Source organism: Mustela erminea, chromosome 14, assembly GCF_009829155.1.
Source record: "Mustela erminea isolate mMusErm1 chromosome 14, mMusErm1.Pri, whole genome shotgun sequence".
Lineage (NCBI taxonomy): Eukaryota > Metazoa > Chordata > Mammalia > Carnivora > Mustelidae > Mustela > Mustela erminea.
The window spans coordinates 39,234,327-39,253,825 of record NC_045627.1 but is presented as its reverse complement, the minus strand read 5'-3'; the positions used below and the strand labels follow the sequence as shown (position 1 = coordinate 39,253,825).

The 19,499-nt window shown below is 39.9% G+C and overlaps 3 protein-coding genes across 11 annotated transcripts in view; all 3 read left to right on the top strand.

Annotated features, from left to right (window-relative positions):
• The window catches only part of CFAP70 (cilia and flagella associated protein 70), a 108,700-nt gene extending 100,505 nt beyond the window's left edge, over positions 1–8,195 (top strand). For all 7 annotated transcript variants that reach the window (XM_032312520.1, XM_032312521.1, XM_032312518.1 and 4 more), the window contains 2 exons: positions 5,844–5,891; positions 7,904–8,195. In XM_032312520.1, coding sequence (XP_032168411.1) covers positions 5,844–5,891; positions 7,904–7,984 — 129 coding nt within the window. In that variant the 3' untranslated portion in view covers positions 7,985–8,195. The remainder of the gene's footprint in view (positions 1–5,843; positions 5,892–7,903) is intronic.
• Positions 8,196–9,333: 1,138 nt separating this feature from the next.
• On the top strand, positions 9,334–10,981 carry MRPS16 (mitochondrial ribosomal protein S16). The gene is made up of 3 exons (XM_032313191.1): positions 9,334–9,561; positions 10,004–10,264; positions 10,739–10,981. Exons 1-3 carry the CDS (start codon positions 9,549–9,551, stop codon positions 10,870–10,872), a joined length of 408 nt encoding a protein of 135 aa, XP_032169082.1. The 5' UTR covers positions 9,334–9,548; the 3' UTR covers positions 10,873–10,981.
• A 678-nt stretch (positions 10,982–11,659) lies between these two features.
• DNAJC9 (DnaJ heat shock protein family (Hsp40) member C9) lies at positions 11,660–18,838 on the top strand. 3 transcript variants are annotated; one of them, XM_032313189.1, is made up of 5 exons: positions 11,660–12,775; positions 13,829–13,969; positions 14,517–14,771; positions 16,876–16,962; positions 17,238–18,838. In XM_032313189.1, the coding sequence occupies exons 1-5, from the start codon at positions 12,692–12,694 to the stop codon at positions 17,466–17,468; spliced, it is 798 nt and encodes a 265-aa protein (XP_032169080.1). In that variant the 5' UTR covers positions 11,660–12,691; the 3' UTR covers positions 17,469–18,838. The 3 variants fall into 3 exon arrangements, with proteins under 3 accessions (XP_032169080.1, XP_032169081.1, XP_032169079.1); XM_032313190.1 differs by having other exon boundaries at positions 11,660–13,654; positions 17,315–18,838; XM_032313188.1 differs by having other exon boundaries at positions 11,660–13,654.
• Positions 18,839–19,499: the final 661 nt, after the last annotated feature.

Here is a 19,499-nt window from a genome sequence, read left to right as displayed (position 1 = left end):
CTGCTTTTTTTCAGAGTCATTAGTTAGCAGTTCTAAAATTACTAAGTATTCTGTGATTTGGCAAATAAGAGATTATATTGTGGGTAACGGGAGCCAAGTTTCTTATTGTTGGAAGAGTTACAAATATGGAAACCAGGAAGATAGAGTGACTTTGCAGTGGAGGATTAAAATTGAAGATACTGACAAAAGACCATGATTTGATGGATTTTATATTATCTATTTTTTTATATTATCAAATCCATCATTTGATGGATTTTATAATATCTATCTTATAAATAGATATTATATGTAGTTGGGGATGCATGGGTACACCTAATGCTCAGGTCTTGAAAATCTAAAATTGGAGTCCATTAAAAGGAACTAGGGCATTTGTCCAGTTTAAAAAAAAAAATAAAGGAATCGTAGGTTTCTTGGGAATGGCTGGTTCTAGAACTTGGATAGGGAAAGTACAAGATGAAACTGGAATATCTTTTTGAATCAAAGTAAAAAGTGTTCAAAGAAAGATTGAGACATATCAAAAAACACATAGGGAAAAAAGAAAAGACTAAAGGACTTGCATAAAGGGGATCCCCCAGTGGCCCTAGTTTACAAATGAGAATCTATGAGCCCACAGTAACATAACTGAACAAATAAATGAATGGTATACAAGAAAGCTTATAGTGGAAGGCCAACTATGAAATGAGTAAGGAATTCAGGAATTAGAAAATCACAATTTGGAAACCACCATAATAATAATTAATGCAGGGGCGCCTGGGTGGCTCAGTGGGTTAAGCCGCTGCCTTCGGCTCAGGTCATGATCTCGGGGTCCCGGGATCGAGTCCCGCATCGGGCTCTCTGCTCAGTGGGGAGCCTGCTTCCTCCTCTCTCTCTCTCTGCCTTTCTGCCTACTTGTGATCTCTGTCTGTCAAATAAATAAATAAAACCTTTAAAAAATAATAATAATAATAATTAAAAATGCAGGAAACAGTCATCAATAAATGTTGAAATTATAGATGAATGTTTATGGAGTAAGAAGATATTTACATAGTCTCAAAGTATTTCTCCGTGAGATATTTATAAATTACAAAGGGAAGCATAGTAAGGTTATAGTAGAAAAATCTGGCAGATAACAATCTAAACAAATCACCAGTATTACCATCAGCATGTGCCTCCTGATTGGATGCAACACAACAGCATTTTTTATGGCATTCCTGCCAAAAGTTCAGAACCTGATATAATCATGAGGAAACATCAGACAAACACAGATTGAGGAATATTATACAATTATTGTCCTGTATACTCTTCAGAAATGCTAATGTCATGAAATATAGACTCAAGAAATATTCCAGATTAAAAGAAAGGCTGAAGATGAATTTTGAATGCTAGGCATGATGCTAGATTTTATTTTGCTATAAAGGACATTTGTGGAGGGGGGCTCCTGGATGACATGGTTGGTTAAACATCGAACTTGGCTTTGGCTCGGGTCATAATCTCAGGTCATGGGATTGAACCCTGTGTCAGGCTCTGTCCTCAGCTCAGACTCTGGTTGGGATTCTCTCTCCCACTCCCTCTGCCCCCTGCTTGTGATCTCTCTCTAAAGTAAATAAATAAATCTTTTTTAAAAAAAGGCATTTGGGGGGACATTTGGAAAAATCAGAATGAGGTATATAAGTTAGATAATAGTATTGTATTTATGCTAATCAGCTGATTTTGATAATTACACTGAGGTTGTGTAAGACTGTCCTTGAAAACACATACTGAAGTATAAAATTACATCATTCTGCAATTTATTCTCAAATGGTTCCAGAAAAGTTAAAATATATACTTATATGTGTGTGTATGTGTACAGAGAGAACTATTCATGTAATCTGCCTTTAACCTGAAATTATGTTGAAAAAATTAAAAGGTAATTCATTAAGATAATGCAAATTAACACCACACTACATATTCACTAGAATGGCTCGAATAAAAAAGATTGACAATACCAAATATTGACAAGGATATGGAGAAACTGGGACCCTCGTACATTGCTGGTGGGGTTGCAAATTAGTACATACAATTTAAAATACAGTTTAGTGGATTCTTGAAAAGTTAAACATTTACTTTCCACATATCCCAGTGATTCCACTTCTCTATATCTAGTTCAGAAAAGTGAACATATGTCCACACAAATGTTTCTCTATTTCATTGCAGCATTTAATAATAGTTAAAGACTGGAAACATTCCAAATGTCCATCAGTGAATCGACAAACAAAATGTTGTATATGTACACAATGAAGTACTACTCAGCAATAAAAATGAAATTCTGGGGGCGCCTGGCTGGCTCAGACAGTGGAGCATGGGACTTTTGATCTCAGAGTTGTGAGTTCAAGCCCCATGTTGGATGTGGAGTCTACTCAAGAAAAAAATGAAATTATGATATATGTGACAATATGAATAAACCTCAAAAACATTATGCCAAGGGAAAGAAGCCAGGTGCAATAGATTATATATCATTTTATTCAATTTATATGAATTTAGGGAAACTATTGAGATAAAAATCGATCCCTAGTTCCCTTAGGGCTAAGGATGGGAATTGGGATTGATTGCAAACAGGAATGAAGGAACTTTTGGGGAGTGATAGAAATCCTCTAAAACTGATTGTGGTGATGGTTGCACATTTGAGCCTTAAAATTAGTGAATTTTATGGTGTGTAAATCATACCTCAATAAAGCTATTTTAAAGACTATAAATCCCCCCCAAAATGAGGAACAAATGGACTATTCAATAAATACTAATGGAGCAACAGGCTATCCATATGGAAAAAATTAGTTCACATACACACACATCCAGCTGGCATAAAGGCCTAAATCTTAAAACCTTGGCCTGCTTAGGAGAAAATATAGAGAAGACCTCTATAGCCTCAGGATGTGCAAGCTTTCTTATGACCATAAAAGCACTAGTCAAAAATAAAATACCATAAATTAACAACTTTAGAATTGGAAACATGCATAACAAAACACTAAAAACTCAAGGACTTTATTATAAATACTTGCAAAATTTCTAACAATTATAGTTTATATAATTATATAATATAGCTATTACATAAATATGTTCTACAATAAGGGGAAAAAACCTACAAACAATCTGATTGAAAAACAGCCAGAGAGGCTCCAGGGTGGCTCAGTCACTTAAGCGTCAGAGTCTTGATTTTGGCTCAGGTAATGATCTCAGCGTTGTGAAACTGAGCCCTGCTTTGGGCTCTGCACTAGGTGTGGAGCCTACTCGGAATTCTCTCTCACTCCCTCTTCCTCTGCCCCCTGCCTTAAAGTAATTTTTAAAAAATAAAGAGAAATGGTCACAGGATAGGAACATATAATTTGCCGAAGTAGAAATTGTTAAAGTTAATAACTGTATGAAAAGAAGTTCTGCCTTGGGGCGCCTGGGTGGCTCAGCGGGTTAAAGCCTCTGCCTTTAGCTTGGGTCATGGTCTCAGGGTCCTGGGATTGAGCCCCGCATCAGGCTCTCTGCTTTGCGGGGAGCCTGCTTCCTCTTCTCTCTCTCTGCCTGCCTCTCTGCCTACTTGTGATCCCTCTCTCTGTCAAATAAATAAATAAAATCTTAAAAAAAATAAGAAAAAAAGTTCTGACTCATTTGTAATCATGAAAATGCAGTTTAAAATGACAATGTGACAGGGTGCCTGGGTGGCTCAGTTGGTTAAGTGTCTGCCTTCGGCCAAGGTCATGATCCCAGGATGGGATTGAGTGAGCAGGGAGCCCCTTCTCCCTCTCCTTCTGCCTCTCCCCTCTGCTGCTGTGCTCTCTCTGAAATAAACAAAATCTTTTTAAAAAATGACAGTGTGACAGAAATTCACACCTATCAGATTGGCAAAAATTAGTCTGATATAATCAACATTGATAAGGATTCTCGTAATTGCTAGTGGATATAAATTGGTACAACTACTTTGAAGTGCAATATGGTAGTATTTACCCAAATTCATATCTACAACTTGGCAATTTTATTATCTAGATACATTCCTAAGAAAAATACCAGAAGGGGTGCCTGGGTGGCTCAGTGGGTTAAGCCGCTGCCTTCGGCTCAGGTCATGATCTCAAGGTCCTGGGATCGAGTCCTGCATCGGGCTCTCTGCTCAGCAGGGAGCCTGCTTCCTCCTCTCTCTCTCTCTGCCTGCCTCTCTGCCTACTTGTGATCTCTGTCAAATAAATAAATAAAATCTTTTTTAAAAAAAGAAAAAGAAAAAGAAAAATACCAGAAGACATGTACAAGAATGTTTACTGCAGCATTTTCCATAATAGCAAAAAAACTTGCCACTCTTTTTGAAATCATTTTGGCTGTTCCAGATCCTCACACCATTTGGACCTCTGCCTCCCTAAGACAGAAGTGAAACAAAGGTAATGCTGACAGAAAAGGAAGATGTGCTAGAAAAACAACTGAAATTCCATGAACCTCAGGGGGGAAATCTTTGAAGTGTAGATATCATGGGAGAGTCTTTTAAACACTGAAAGTTTTGTGAACAGTAAAAATTTACCATGAACTAGCACTGTTTGGGAAATTAGACTAGATATTCACTAAGTTTCCTTCTAGGCTGAACATTCTGTAGTTTCCATATCTACTTAATATTCTGTATTATGCATGTAGTTCCTATTTATGTATTTCCCATGACATTGCACACTCTAATTTGTTATGCACAAACGTTTTAAGTATAATAGTGAATTCATATTATTCTCCTTTAACTCCTAGGTGAGTGCTTCATGCAAAGAATAACTGGGAGGAATAGTTAGTGTTCTCATCTCATATCCAGATCAGCATGGAAGTAATTCCAGTATCTGCTTTTCCTAATACATAGGATAAAGTATAATAATTAAAAACTTGGACTCTGGAGCCAGGCTGCACTGTTTAAAAACCTAACTCCTGTGGCGCCTGGGTGGCTCAGTGGGTTAAAGCCTCTGCCTTCGGCTCAGGTCATGATCTCAGGGTTCTGGGATCGAGCCCCGCATCGGGCTCTCTGCTCAGCGGGGAGCCTGCTTCCCCCTCTCTCTCTGACTGCCTCTCTGCCTACCTGTGATCTCTGTCTGTCAAATAAATAAATAAAATCTTTAAAAAAAAAAAAAAACCTAACTCCTCCACTTATTAGCTTCATAACCCTGGGAAATTATTTGTCCTCTCTGTGCTTAGGTTATTTCTACCTGCAAACATAGAATTGTAAATAATAGGTTTTCTCCTAGAGTTGTTTGAGGTTTAGGAATGAAAGTATGTAAAGTGCTTAAAACAATGTAAACAATTAAGACAATGTAAACCACAAAGTATTATATAGATTTTATCTATTATTAACAAAATGGCTTTAGTCCTGAGAGAAGCATGTAACTCATGATGCTTTCAGGGGGAAGAAGAATGAGAGATGAAGTTATCTTTAAGCCTTTTTTTTTCCATTTTTAAAAATTTTCTTTTTTATTGTATTCTTATTTTTTAATGTAGGCTCCTTGCCCAAGGTGGAGCCCAATGCAGGGCTAAAACTCAGGTCCTTGAGATCAAGACCTAAGCTCAAGTGTCAGATTTTTAACAAACTGAACCACCCAGGTGCTCTTCTTTAAGCTTTTTGAAACAAAGAATATATGTGTGTATATATATTATGTGTATATATATCATATATATGCATCATATATATGAGATATATATAGATATCTATATCTATCTATCTATCTATCATCACCTATCACCTTTCATTTTCCTGCTTCCTCTTTGAATTCAGAGTTTCTTAATTAAGAAGGTATGGAGTCCTCTCTCCTGGTAGAAATATTTGTGGCAACATACTTTCCTACCATTATGTTTATGTCATTATCACCAGCTGCTGCTCTTTTTTTCAGGCTGGACGGCAAGTGGAAGCAGAGCAGGCCTATAAGTACACAATGAAGGTACGATGCAGACGCCTCTGCAGTTTTTACTGTACTGAGGTTGGGCAGTTGGGAAGAAGATGCTGGCTTGATTCGGGACTTCAGAGCATTCCATCATTTCATAATGTGAATACTTTTCTAGAGGCTCTACTTATCATCTTTGCCATTATCATAGGGCTGCTGGGGGATTGGCATAACCAAGCCACCCAGGTGTGCCACCCCCCCCCTTTTTTAAAGATTTTGAGAGAAAGAGCAGAGCTAGAGAGAGAGCACAAGTGTGTAGGTGGGGGAGGTTTCTACCTCTTTAGAGAATTTGGTTTAATGGAAAGACAGATGGCCAGGGTGTGAGTAGACCTGAATTATGGTCCTAGTTTTGCCACTAACTTTACTGTGTTAACTTCTTTGAGCCTCATTTTCCACATGTACGCTGAAGGTATATATAGGTCAACAAATTTCGTGTAAAGGGCAAAACAGTATTTTTGGCTTTGTGGGCCAAACGGTCTCTATTATGTCTATTACCCTCTGCCCTTGTAGTGCAAAAGGAGCCACAGACAACACATAAACAAATGAGCATGGTTGTATTTCAAATAAAACTTTACTTAACAAAATAGCAAGCTAGATTTGACTCATAAGCAGTAATCTGCCAACCCCTGGTCTATTATATTATGAATTACAGTTCATAATTAGTGGCTTTATTTTTCTCATCTAGTGAAAAGCCCAAGGCTGGTACCAGAGCTCTACAATGTCACCGGAGACCCAAACTTTCTTTTTCTTTTTTTCCAAACTCTTTCTGTTCCACCAATCATAGAATGCAGTTCCCATCCTTCATAGTTGCAAGACAGCCATTGTTGCTCAAACCACCATATACTTGCTTCAGGCAAAATAAAGAACAAAAGGGAGGAAAGAACAAAGAGGACATGCTAACTATTACCCTTCCCTTTAAGAAGCAGTGACTTTATGGGGATAAAAGATACAGCATAGGGAATATGGCCAATGGTATTGTAATAGTGTTGTGTGGTGACAGATGGTAGCTGTACCTGTAAGCACAGTGTAATGTGTAGATTTAAAATCACTATGTTGAACCATAAGTGACTCTTAATCTCACAAAACAAACTGAGGGTTGCTGAGGGGAGGGGGGTTGGGGGAAGGGGGGTGGGGTTATGGACATTGGGGAGGGTATGTGCTATGGTGAGTGCTGTGAAGTGTGTAAACCTGGTGATTCACATACCTGTACCCCGGGGGATAAAAATATATTATATGCTTATAAAAAATTAAAAATTAAAAAAAAATCACTATGTTGTACAAATGAAACATAGTGTGTCAACTATACTCATAAAAAATAAAGATGTTTAATTCACACGTACATAGCATTTGATGGTAAAGAAAATCATTTTCAGAGAAAAGTGTCTACTTTTGGGTGTGGAGAGGGTGCAGGAGAAGCAATGACCTTGGCCTACATTTCATTGGCCACAATTGGTCATAAGACTACCCCTAGCTCTAACAAAAGAAGGAAATGAAGCTTTTTAGCTGGCTGCATTCCTGCCCTGAAAAGAAATGAAGATTTTGTTAGAAAGAGAGTGGGTAATTCAGTAGGCAACTAAATATCTCTACTACACATCTAGAGGCTAAAAATAAATTCAGATCTAGTATCTGTTTTGTGTGTCTTTGATTCCTGTGACTTGCCAAACTGGAATATTGTAGTCAAGATAGACTGGGTGATAATGTGAATTTAAAAAACAAAACAAAACAAAACAAAACAAAACACAACACTTTATTATTAAATTTATTTAACAAAAAATACACAAGTTGTAAATGTTCATATTACTTGAATTTTCATAAAGTGAACATGTCCATGTAATCAGCACAATGTTCTGAGGTCTTTTAACGGAGTCACCATGAAATAGGGAATAAAGGAAGAGCCCAATTTCAGGCCAAGAAACCGTATTCTTTAACTATGGCCCAGTAAATGAAGGGCATCAATATCGGTATATCAGGCATGATACAAATCCTTCCCTTCCTTCCTTCTCATGCAGCTGAAACTAAAAGATAAGGCCCTGCTTGCAGAAATCCACACGGTACAGGAGGCAGTTGGCTTTGGAAATCCATCTTTCTGACATCCTTCCAGCTGAAGATCTGTGTGGAACTCTGAGCTCCTTTCCTTCCAAGAGAGATTAAACCCTGGACATTTCACTACATGAGGCCTGGGGATGGAAAGTACCATCCCCATTCACTTATTTCCGTTGGCTAATTTACTGGATGGCTGTTACTGGATATTTTACAGGTTGACAATAAACTGCATGACAATAAAAAATGAAAAAGATTCAAAATTCATCAGTGTGGTTCTGGATTTAATTAAGGTCTACTGAGGTATATATAAGAATATAATTACTTATTTATGTAATTAAGGTAAAGTGGGTTCATTATTAGGGTTTCTGTTTAAAAGCTTACCAGGTCATTCCTGGACTGATAAGGCCAACTTCTAAGGTCTCTGGCTAGGCTCACTTTCTGGAACTTGAGAATTAAGGCATTAATTTCTAAGGTGGACCTAAAGGAAGACTACTCTGCTGGTTCACTGTATTAGGACAAACACATTAGTTGTAGCCAGACCCTTTGGATCCAGTGGTGAACAGAGCTGAACAGAGAAGTCTGCCGAAGGTGGAGGTACTGACTACCTCTAAGCAAGGGTATCTTCATGGATCTAAATCACAAGGGCTCCAAGAAGAGTCCATGAACTTTTAAGAGATGCAAAATTCCTCTTAACTGAGGCCAGTATTCTAAGACTAAAGATGACAAAGGAACATTATTACTTCACTCCTGTCCTGATCACTGCATAGCAAAACCAGGAATCAAGAGTCCTCTTCCTTAATTTTTTAAAGAAGGTGCAGAAGATAGGAGGGAGGTGGGAGAAAGGAGGGAATGTGGGAGGCATATTAATAAACAAGAATAAAACAAACCCTACATTCACTTATAGTCCGCGTGCAGTCTTAGTTCTAACGCTACTTTAAGAAATCCTCCTGAGGCAACAAGTAAGTATCAGGTTCGCCTTGTCCTCTGCTCCCCCAGGACTGTGCGCTGACCACCTCCGTGGACTCCGGAATAAACCCAGCATCTCCCCCACGTGACTGTGAGTTTCCGAGGGGCAGGACAGCGCCCTTTCAGGTAGGCAATTCTCAGCACTGCACTTTGGCTTTAAACACGTGCTCTAAAGTTCGCTGGAAGAATGGATTTGTGGAACACTTTAGCACTTCTGGCCACGCTCTGGGATTCGCCCAATATTCCTCACTTCATCAGGAACGCAGAACCCGGTGTAAGCCGAGAACATCCACACAGCTCGACTGATGCTACCACCCCAAGTATACGCAAACTGCAGCGCGCCTGTTTTACGGCAGTTTAAGGTACGTTAGAGTCGTGGCGTTGCATTATGGGAAGAGTAAGGGCGGGAAAGAGGAAGGGGCGGGGATAGAAAAGCGGAAGGGGCGGGGCGAGCGGCGTCTTTCCCTCCCTGCATAGGGGCGGTAGGGCTTGGGTGGCAGGATGGTGTGGTCGCGGGTGTTGTAGTGTGTACTTTGCGTTTGTCCTCCGCCCGACCCGAGGCGGTAGAGCTGATTGGTGGCGGGAGGCTGTGCACTTGGAGGCGCGGCAAGTGGCGCACAGGCCTCGGCGCACGTTGGCTGCACCATGGTCCAGCTCAGTGAGTGACCTTCCGGGTGGTCGCGGGGCCGGGGGGCGTATGGGACCCGATGAAGCAGCTCTTATAGTTGAGCTGGAGGCAATCCGAACTTGAAACAGCCACACTACCTTACGTTTGTCCCTCTCCTCAGGTTTTTCTCACTTAATCTTTCCTTAAAATTTAAGAGACAAATGGCGTTCAGTTTCTAGATAGGCGGCTGAGGGTCCGTCTTGGTCACAGAGCTATTAAATGGCAGGCTGGTGTTGAGCGGATTGAGGAGGTAGTGGTTTCTGCCTGATGTGCATGAGAGGAGTTTCACAAATACACCATCTAAACTGGGTTGACAATAATTGGTTGGATGCAAGCAAGCCCCTTCAGTTGAGGAAGGGGCTTATTTTATCTGTCTCATTTTGTCCATTTTATGTACTCAGTTCTTGTGTGTTAACAACTTAATTCTCTGCAGCTACTGTCCTGTGCAAAGCCTATCGTGGAGGCCATTTAACCATCCGTCTTGCCCTGAGTGGGTGTACCAACCGGCCTTTCTACCGCATTGTGGCTGCTCACAACAAATGTCCCAGGGATGGCCGTTTCGTGGAGCAGCTGGGCTCCTATGATCCACTGCCCAACAGTCATGGAGAGAAAATCGTTGCTCTCAACCTAGAACGGATTCGGCATTGGATTGGCTGTGGGGCCCACCTCTCTAAGCCTGTGGAGAAGCTTCTGGGTAACTCAGCTCTAACCTTACTTCATTGAGGGGATTTTCAGGTGAAGTCAGTTTCAGGATGATAAGAGTTAAGAATGATTTTCATTACCTCAGGCTGCTTAGGGCTAGGGTGAAAGCTGAAGTTGTTATCTAATTGTCATTTTGACTGGAGATCCCTTTTGTGGACTCTTATGAGACTTCCTGAGTGAATGGGATTTTGTACTGAAAATGGGAATAATGTGTCTTGAATGGCTATCTGTCCATTTATCTTTTTTCAAATAAGAACATTAGCGTTAGGAAGTAACATCCATAGTCTCCTTGTAGTAAATGGAAGGGAGGGAGTTGGGGGAAGAGATAGTTTGGCAAGAGAGGAGCTTGTTTTAAATCCATGCTGTAGGTCAGGTCTCTGTTAGACCTCAGCTCTATGAGGCTAAGTTCCCAGGGAATCATTGGCTTATACCATGTTATAATGAATGGAAATCCTGTTGCTTTTAGGTCTTTCTGGCTTTTTCCCTCTGCATCCCATGATGATCACAAATGCCGAGAGGCTGCGAAGGAAACGGGCACGCGAAGTCCTCTTAGCATCTCAGAAAACAGATACAGAGGCTACAGAAGCAAAAACGAGCTGACTTCAATGAGCAGAGCATTGGGAGAAAGGTCAAAGTCCTCTTAAAACACTTATGCAGAGCGCTTAGTCTTATTAGATTTGGAGGTCAATAAATGGAGTTTTCTGCGTCACCCATGCTCTTCTGGACTGTCCTGAGCTGGACTCAGAGTAATTTGTTCTTTCTGACATAGAGCTGGGTCCAGATACTAGTTAGCTTTTTTAGCCTTCATTGAGAAAAGACAGTGGCTCCGGGGTGTGTTGGACTTTTGGGTTGGGCCCTGAATCTATCAGACAACTTTACAGTCTGCTGCCTTGCAATACTTCCCTGTTTGAAAGCCCCCAGCAAGCCTGTCCATGGTCTGTCTGTGCAATTCGTTCCTTAATTTTTTTTTTTTTTTTAAAGATTTTATTTATTTATTTGACAGAGAGAAATTACAAGTACCCTGAGAGGCAGGCAGAGGGAGAGAGAAGGAAGCGGGACTCGATCCCAGGACCCTGAGATCATGACCTGAGCTGAAGGCAGCGGCTTAACCCACTGAGCCACCCAGGCGCCCCAGTTCCTTAATTTTTTATGGTCAACCCACTAGCTCAAGAACACAGTTACTTTGCTTATTTATTTATTTATTTGTTTGTTTATTTATTTATAGAGTTACTTTCTCTTGTTTGACATACAATCTCAAATTTACAAAAGGAGATTTTTTTAAAATGAGATTTTAGGCTTTAATAGCATACTTTTAGAATGAGAAACTGGAAGAAACGTAATATTGAAAAGTACCTACATACATTCTTTTTTTTTTTTTTTTACCTACATACATTCTTGACCCTTTACAGGTAGAAGTTATTCATGAGGATTATTAGGTATCATGAAAGGGGGTAAGATTGTCTCCATTTTATTGAAGAGAGATTGAGGTTCAGATGTGGAAACTTGACCAACGCCATCTCTTTTCATTTGGGAAGAGCTAAGATTCATATCCCAATATGCATATCTGGAGAGCCCTTTCCAGCACATTATATTGTCTATGGCAGGGTGAGTGTGAGATGAGCAAAGATGAGGGGTTTTTCAAAAGTCCACTTAAAAAGCCAGTGATAGAATGAGGTTTAGGTGTCATGAGTTTGGTTAACAAATGACTGGCTGTGCCCCAAGCCCAAAATGTCACATCTGCTTCACCAGAACTGCAGGACAAGCACAAGTGTGGATCAGAGGATTTTAGTGCACACTCTGGGTGATATAATTTCAAATTCTGGCACAGGACTAGGATATAGAGCTGACAGAGGAGACACTAAAGCCCTATCAGTGTACCAACTTATTTTCTGGGTTTTATATATTGAGAACAATTATCAGCCATCTCATTATGGGGTCAAGACTCTCCCAGGGTTGTCTCTGGTGGGCCTCCCTTGCTTTGAGGGGACTTTGAAGGCAGGGCAGGCTGAGAAGAACTGACTGGATTTGATCATGGATGTGGGAAAGAAAAATGCTATGAAAACCATGGGAACTCTGGAAGTTAAAATAATACACTCTGGAGAGTTTAAGGTTTTTGGATAAGCTTTAATTGGTAGAACAGAGAAGAATGATTATGAAAAGTATTGACTAGTAAAGGGAACTGCTGGGAAATGGGTTAAGGTATTATTTTGATCTATTGGGTTTCTGCTAACTCAAGTATTCACTTTATGCCCTGATCTATCCTTCCTGTGATTTGTGTATATATACTTCCTGTGTGAGCACATCCTGTCCCTAATTTCCAGGTTTCCATAGCTTTAGCCTTACTTTGGATCTGTTGACACAGTTTCTCACCATCTTAGTTGATTACATCAGTTTATGTTGCTGTCACCTCAAATCCAACATGTGCAAACCCAGCTCTGCATTAAAAAAGAAAGAAAGAAAGAAGAAGAAAAGCCTTTGCTTCAGCAGCCCTATTTTTACTCAGATGAGGGTTTGGGTCATGTTACCTTAACCAAAGTAAAAGGTGATTAGGAACTGGAAGGTGAGTGGGTATGATTCTGTAATAAATGTTAGTTTTTGAAAGGCCAGTATTTTGTGCTTTTGGTTTACGCTTTTTTCTTGCGGGAATTAGGGAAAGTGCTTCCCAAGAAGTCCCAGCCAGTAGGTTACAAAATTACCGGTTCTTAAGAGTTTTGCGTACACTTGTCAGGATCACTGAAAAAGAACAAATCCTATCTAACAATGTTGAACCATGTCAAATCGCCAAAAGCTGATATTATGCAGTTTTTTATTTTAAAAAGGCAAACAAAACAGCAGTATGTAGTTTCGATGTGGTATGACGTGCCATATATTAAATGAACTGCACTGCGACTCTGGTGAGAAGATAAGCGCCAGGTTTCTCGAGTAAGGGGTGGAGGGCGTCTAGCACCGGAGCCTCGGGTAACCACAAGAGGGGAAACTCCTGTCGCGCCTCCGATCTCCTTTTAAGTCTTGGCCACGCCCCTGTTTTGCAGCTGCCGTAGAGTGCGACGTCGTGCCACGCCTATTGGGCGCTTTTTATGACGCAGTAGGCCGCGGGGTTTTTTGTTTGCGCGGGAAAAGGGGGCAGTCTGGAGCTCTAGGCTGTGTTGCTTGGACCGGCAGTTTCTGTGGAGTTGCCGCTCGCTCTCTGTCCCTGCCGGCTATGGGGTTACTGGAGCTGTGTGAGGAAGTGTTTGGTACCAATGACCTTTACCGAGTGTTGGGCGTGCGGCGCGAGGCCTCGGACGACGAGGTCCGACGCGGCTACCACAAGGTATCCCTGCGGGTGCATCCGGACCGGGTTGGCGAGGACGACAAAGAGGACGCCACCCGCCGCTTCCAGGTGCGCAAGTCCCGGCTCCACTGGCCGCCTGAATTTTTCTCTGTGTTCTGGCCGCCCGGAGCTTCCCAGGCGGAGTGCACCCAACGTGGCCTGGTGTTTTTCTAATTTTTATTTCTCGCAGCGCGGTTTCAACGAGGGATGCGAGGGTGACTTTTTGTTGCTCTTAACCCGCAGATCCTCGGGAAAGTCTATTCTGTTTTGAGCGACAAAGAGCAGAGAGCGTTGTACGATGAGCAGGGAGCCGTAGACGAAGATTCTGATGTGCTCAGCCAAGATCGGGACTGGGAGACGTACTGGAGGTTACTTTTTAAAAAGGTAGAGGACCCTGGAAATTTCTTTGTGGTGGTTCTCTTCATTCATTCAACAAACGTTTATTGAATGGTTTTAAGGTACTGCATTTTGTGTTGCGTAGGAATGAGGAATTTCTGTTTCACCTTAAAATACGCATATGTGCAAGTATTCTTCGGGAGATAACATGTCTTTGAAGAAGAATAAGTCTGTTTAACCGTCAAACATAGGTATTTTTACTGAAATGGGTCTTTAATTTCCTGTTGATGTAGAGCAGTTGCAGGGGAAAAGGTTTAATATTTTATAAGGTAATGCTTTATTTTACATATCGACATGTAAGTCTTGAGTTCTGGGAAACTTCCTTTAAATTTTCCTGGTCTGTAGTTCAGTAGTTGTGAAGGTTGGAATAGGGAAAACTCTGGAAAAGCTTTGGCATAGAAAGTGTGGTTCCTTGCAACAATTTCAACTGAAGCACCTATTGTACTTGGGACTTTCAACACCTCACTCTAGTTTTACTAGTATACTTTTTATTTAAAATTCTCAGAGTTAAAGCTTATGTTTCTCATTTGTTCAGATATCTCTAGAAGACATTCAAGCTTTTGAAAAGACATACAAAGGTTCTGAAGAAGAGCTGGCAGATATTAAACAGGCCTATTTGGATTTCAAGGGTGACATGGATCAGATCATGGAGTCTGTGCTGTGTGTGCAGTACACAGATGAACCCAGGATAAGGAACATTATTCAGCAAGCCATTGATGCTGGAGAGATCCCGTCCTATAATGCCTTTGTCAAAGAATCGAAGCAAAAGATGAATGCAAGGAAAAGGAGGGTGAGATTTTGAATGCTGTTTTTTTATATGTCAGTTGATTCCAAAAAGGATGTGAGGGTATTTACAAAAATAGAAATATATAAGGTTACTGAGATGAGAGTAAGGGTTAACTCATTTCTTTTCTAATAAAATGAGCATATGAGCTCTTTAAGAGAAACTTTTTTTCCCTAGTATGTTATGCTCAAGAGGATTTTGCTAGGTGGATTGTTTAATATCATCTTAAAATAACACTGAAACATTCTTTATGTGGGCCTTGTAGCTTTGTCACAGTTTTCCTCAAGAGAGAAAGTATGGAGTTCAGATACATAAGGTGGACAATGGTTCTCACTTGATTAAAAGATGGGGAGAGGGTGACTAAAACTTTCCTTTTTTTTTAAAGATATTTATTTATTTGACAGACAAGTAGGCAGAGAGAGAGAGAGGAGAGGAGGACGCAGGCTCCCCGCTGAGCAGAGAGCCTGATGCGGGATTCTATCCCAGGTCTCTGGGATCATGACCTGAGCTGAAGGCAGAGGCTTTAACTTACTAAAGAGCCACACAGGCGCCTTCTAAAACTTTTTTTGAACTGTGTCTTGTTAATACAGATTTTCTTTTGTTCTTGCCCAGATTGACTCTTGAATTGGACCCAAAATATACATTTCTAAAAAAATGATTTAGTTTATTTTGATGAAAGTGTCTTCCCAAACACACTTGAAGAGGAAAACTTGTAGCTTCTGTGGAGTTGGTTAGGATAGGGATGATAGCAGGGAAAAGGAGCTTAAAAACAGGACAGCTAAAGTTCTGGGACACAAGCCTCTGTGTCACTGGTCTTTTGGGGAGGACCAGACTGGTACTGAAGTAACCATTGCCTCAACCTGGCTTTCCTGGTGGGAGCTCAGTGGAGAGTAGTGTCATATTTTAGGTCTCTGGTGGGTGCCTTATTTTCTGTCGCTGAATTGGAGGTGGAGGTAGGTCTGCAATTTTGATACAAGATACATACAGGGGAAAGCTTGGAGGGGGTGTGCGCGCATGGAATGTGTATCAAGATTATCGTTTTGGGGGTGCATTGCTGACTCAGGCAATAGAGCATCTGACTCTTAATCTCGGGGTTATGAGTTCAACCCTAACATTGGGCATGGAGCCTACTTTAGAAAAATCATTTTGGCTTATAGGCTGCATCTGTTTAGGCCCGCTCTGACAGTTTCAGCTGGTAGTCATTTTCTCCAGTGTAGCTGAGCACAGCTGTATCCAATAATAGGATATTAGCTTGAGAAACTTTCTTAGAGTTCGGGGCAGGTGGATGGCATAGTTCTTTAGAGAGACTGGCAAATCTCGGGAGTGGTATATAGTTTTAAAAGAATTTAATGCAAGGACTAAAAGTAGACAGTGAGAACACTTTTTATTGGAATAACAAAACCCTAATGTATCAGCATCCCAGTATTTATAGAGTGTTCATTGCTACTTAGAAAATTGACTGGGGTTTGGAACCTATTACAGTGTTGTTGCCCTAAAGGAACAAAGTCATTAACCTTTCCCAAGGTATTCTTTTTCCCCCCCCCCTCCCCCAAGGTATTCTTATGGTATTTTGGAATCAGTGCCATAGGAAAATTTGGCAGAAGGTGGCTTTGAAATTAGATAAAGAAAGGTTAAAACTGAATTTGTTAGTGTTTATTCTGACTACTTGGGAGTTTTAAACCAGGGTTACTCAAGGCTGCCACCAAGTCACATGTAGTTAAAAAGTAGGTTTCCAGAGGAGAGGAATTTAGATGCCTGTAATCCTGGCAACATTTTTGAAGACATCCTTGATTAAATGACCTTTCCTTGCTCTCCTAGCATTTTGTTTTTATTCTTACCGCATGGTTTAAGAATACTAAACTACTTGCTACCCCTAGCTAGTAAAAATTGGGGAAACTTAGAAATGCTTTTTAGAATCAGAGGATCTACTGCATGCTGTCAGCAGTGTCTTCTTTTAATGAATGACATATTTATGTAATTGTCTTGTTTTAATCTATATATCCCTCAAATTGAAAGGTTCTTACCATAGATTTTCTTTTGGGAAAGAGGGTATATTTTTAGTATATGCTAGGTTGCCATGGAGTCTATCTAATATGAGTTTCTGATTTAGGCTCAGGAAGAGGCTAAAGAAGCAGAAATAAGCAGGAAGGAGCTGGGTCTTGACGAAGGAGTAGATAACTTGAAATCAATCATTCAGGTAAGCCTGGCAGGTGTTTCTGAAGGTTGTTGCTACTTTTTTCAAGTTCTGATCCCTACTGCTAATACTTTTTTCGTAGTGTATAGTGTTGTATTTTGTTTTCTTCTTTAAAATCATAAGTCATATACTATATTTTCATCCTTTTAAAGTGCATAATTTAGTGGCTGTTAAGCATATTCATCAAATTGTAGAACAGCACTAATAGAACATTTTTGTCACCCTAAAAAGAAGCTCGTTTCTCATTAGCTGTCATTCCCTGTTCTCCCTTCCACCAGCCTCTGGCAACCACTATGTATCTTTGTCTCTGGATAGCCTTGTGTTTTGAAAGCTTGTGTTTTAACTTCTTAAACAGAGCAGACAAAAGGATCGGCAAAAAGAAATGGACAATTTTCTGGCTCAAATGGAAGCAAAGTACTGCAAACCTTCCAAAAGAGGAGGGAAAAAAACGCCTCTCAAGAAAGAAAAGAAATAATGGGATTTTCTCTTCAGAAGTCCTTTGGTGTTAATTGGCGCCATTGTAGGCAAGATACAGTCAAGATTTGAAGAAAGAAGTGAACCCTGCTCTTGAGAAAAGCTGTCTTTCCAGCCTAAATTCAGCTCTACTCTGTAAACCAAGCAGAATCTCTCAACCTGATTTTAGTAATCCTGGAAATCCCCTGACATTCTTTGAGGTCCTGCATGAAGGAATTTGGAGATTTTTGTGGGAATGGGGGAGAGTGATGTACTTCCTGGCAGTGCTTGCATCTGTGATCTTCTGTATAAGGAACTTATATCTAGAATGTGGGTCTGTCCCATATTGCCTTTAGCAGTTGTTTTGCCGCATGAGTGTGCACACAGCCACAGAGTATTCGGAGTGACATGTGTGATATTAGAACAGTAATTCTGTTCTAGCTCTGCCTAGCTAGAATGTTTTCAGAACACTTGGTGGACATCTTTCTTTCAAATATTTGCCATTTTGCTTTCAGGCTTAATGTTCTTGAATAGATCCTCTCTCCTTTTTGTTTTACACAGCCAGGTTTTGTACTCTTTGCTACAAGTACAGGAGAAACAGATGTTGAGATTACTTTAAGCATCTTTGTAAGACTTGTACATGATGAAATAAACAAGTTAAAAATGACTGTTAAGTTCTGGGACCTTTTAAATGATCTCAGTGATCATTTAAACTATGATCTAGAAAAACTAGTGTTGAGAGAAGAGAGAAGAAAAGTAACCAAATTAGCTTTGGTAGGTAGCCAGATTTTAGTAGTATAAAGAAGTTGTCCTGCCTGTAACTGTTCAATGTCTGTCCTTAGGTCACAGATCTTGTTTGAACTTGTTTCCTCATCTGTAAAGGGTGAAGGAGTTGGGCTAAATGACTTCCTAGGGGTTCCTTCGGATTCTCTTAACTTTGAAAGGCAGGCCATCTTGATCCAGTGATTTGTTATGCACTCATGTATTGATTTGTGAGAAGAGTATAGAGATGTTTACATATATTTAGTCAAATTGGTATGTACTCTTTGGAATATATGGACATTTGTTGGCAACTGATAAAGTCTTTGAGTTACAGACTTATGCATATGGTATTGAATATATAACAACCCTTCTGTTACTGAGTTTTATGTATGATTAATCTGAGGTAAGCACATGACACATTTTTAGTTTATGATTACAAATAAGTTAAAAAATACTCTTTAATTATATTAAAATATAATTTAATGCAGGTTGTTTGAAGCATGTCTTCATATGATAGCATTACTACACTTTGATAAATATTACCCCTATTTATGATCTTTTTAATTTATCCCCTCTGAAGATTTACAATAAGATCTAAAACTGGTATCATCAAAATTAAAGTTCAGTGAAATTTAAATAAAATTAATTTAAGCCATAGTTAAAACCACTGCTGCATTTATGAGTGTCCTCCCAAAAAGGTCCATGGTGAAGTCAGAAGAATGCTGCAGTTCTGTACTTCTGCTCTTAGGATATGTTTATGCTAAACTAATTACCAGAGTTTCTGAAATGTTGAGGTAATGCTGGCTCACTAATAGGTTCTACAAATTTTTGAAGTCAGCTTAGAGTTTAAGTAGAAAATCTGGTAAGTTGAGTATAATAGTTAAAAATATATATATATGACCACTGAGGTCCTTTAAGAAGAAAAGAAGCATAATCTAGTAGGAAGCAGGCCTTGTGAGGTTGAGCTGTCCTATCTGAAAATATATATACATTATGACTTATATAAGTTAGTTTATACCGATGCTCCACATTTATGTCTTTACTTAGCCTTTCCATATCTCTTTGCCTATAAGATTGGACATCTAAAGAGAAAGCTTTATGAGTTACATCTGTTTGATGAGTAACTCAGATTTTTGACAGCTCTGTCTCCTAAAACTGCCTTAAAAATGAGTGGACCTCTCCCGAAATTCATACAAGCAGAAGTATTGTGAGGCCGGTGATAATGTTATCAAACAATTATTTGCTTTTTGTGTATATATGGACTCCTAGAATCCTATAATAATTGAGCTGATCATTGTTAACAGACAACATGCGATTTGGGGATA

Bases quoted from the DNA above. Each gene is read 5' to 3' on its own strand.
- DNAJC9 (XM_032313188.1), top strand. From the start codon at position 13,475: ATGGGGTTACTGGAGCTGTGTGAGGAAGTGTTTGGTACCAATGACCTT. The intron at 13,970-14,516 runs GTAGAGGACCCT...TCATTTGTTCAG, and splicing joins GGAGGTTACTTTTTAAAAAG to ATATCTCTAGAAGACATTCA. The intron at 14,772-16,875 runs GTGAGATTTTGA...TTTCTGATTTAG, and splicing joins TGAATGCAAGGAAAAGGAGG to GCTCAGGAAGAGGCTAAAGA.
- MRPS16 (XM_032313191.1), top strand. The intron at 10,265-10,738 runs GTAACTCAGCTC...TGTTGCTTTTAG, and splicing joins GCCTGTGGAGAAGCTTCTGG to GTCTTTCTGGCTTTTTCCCT.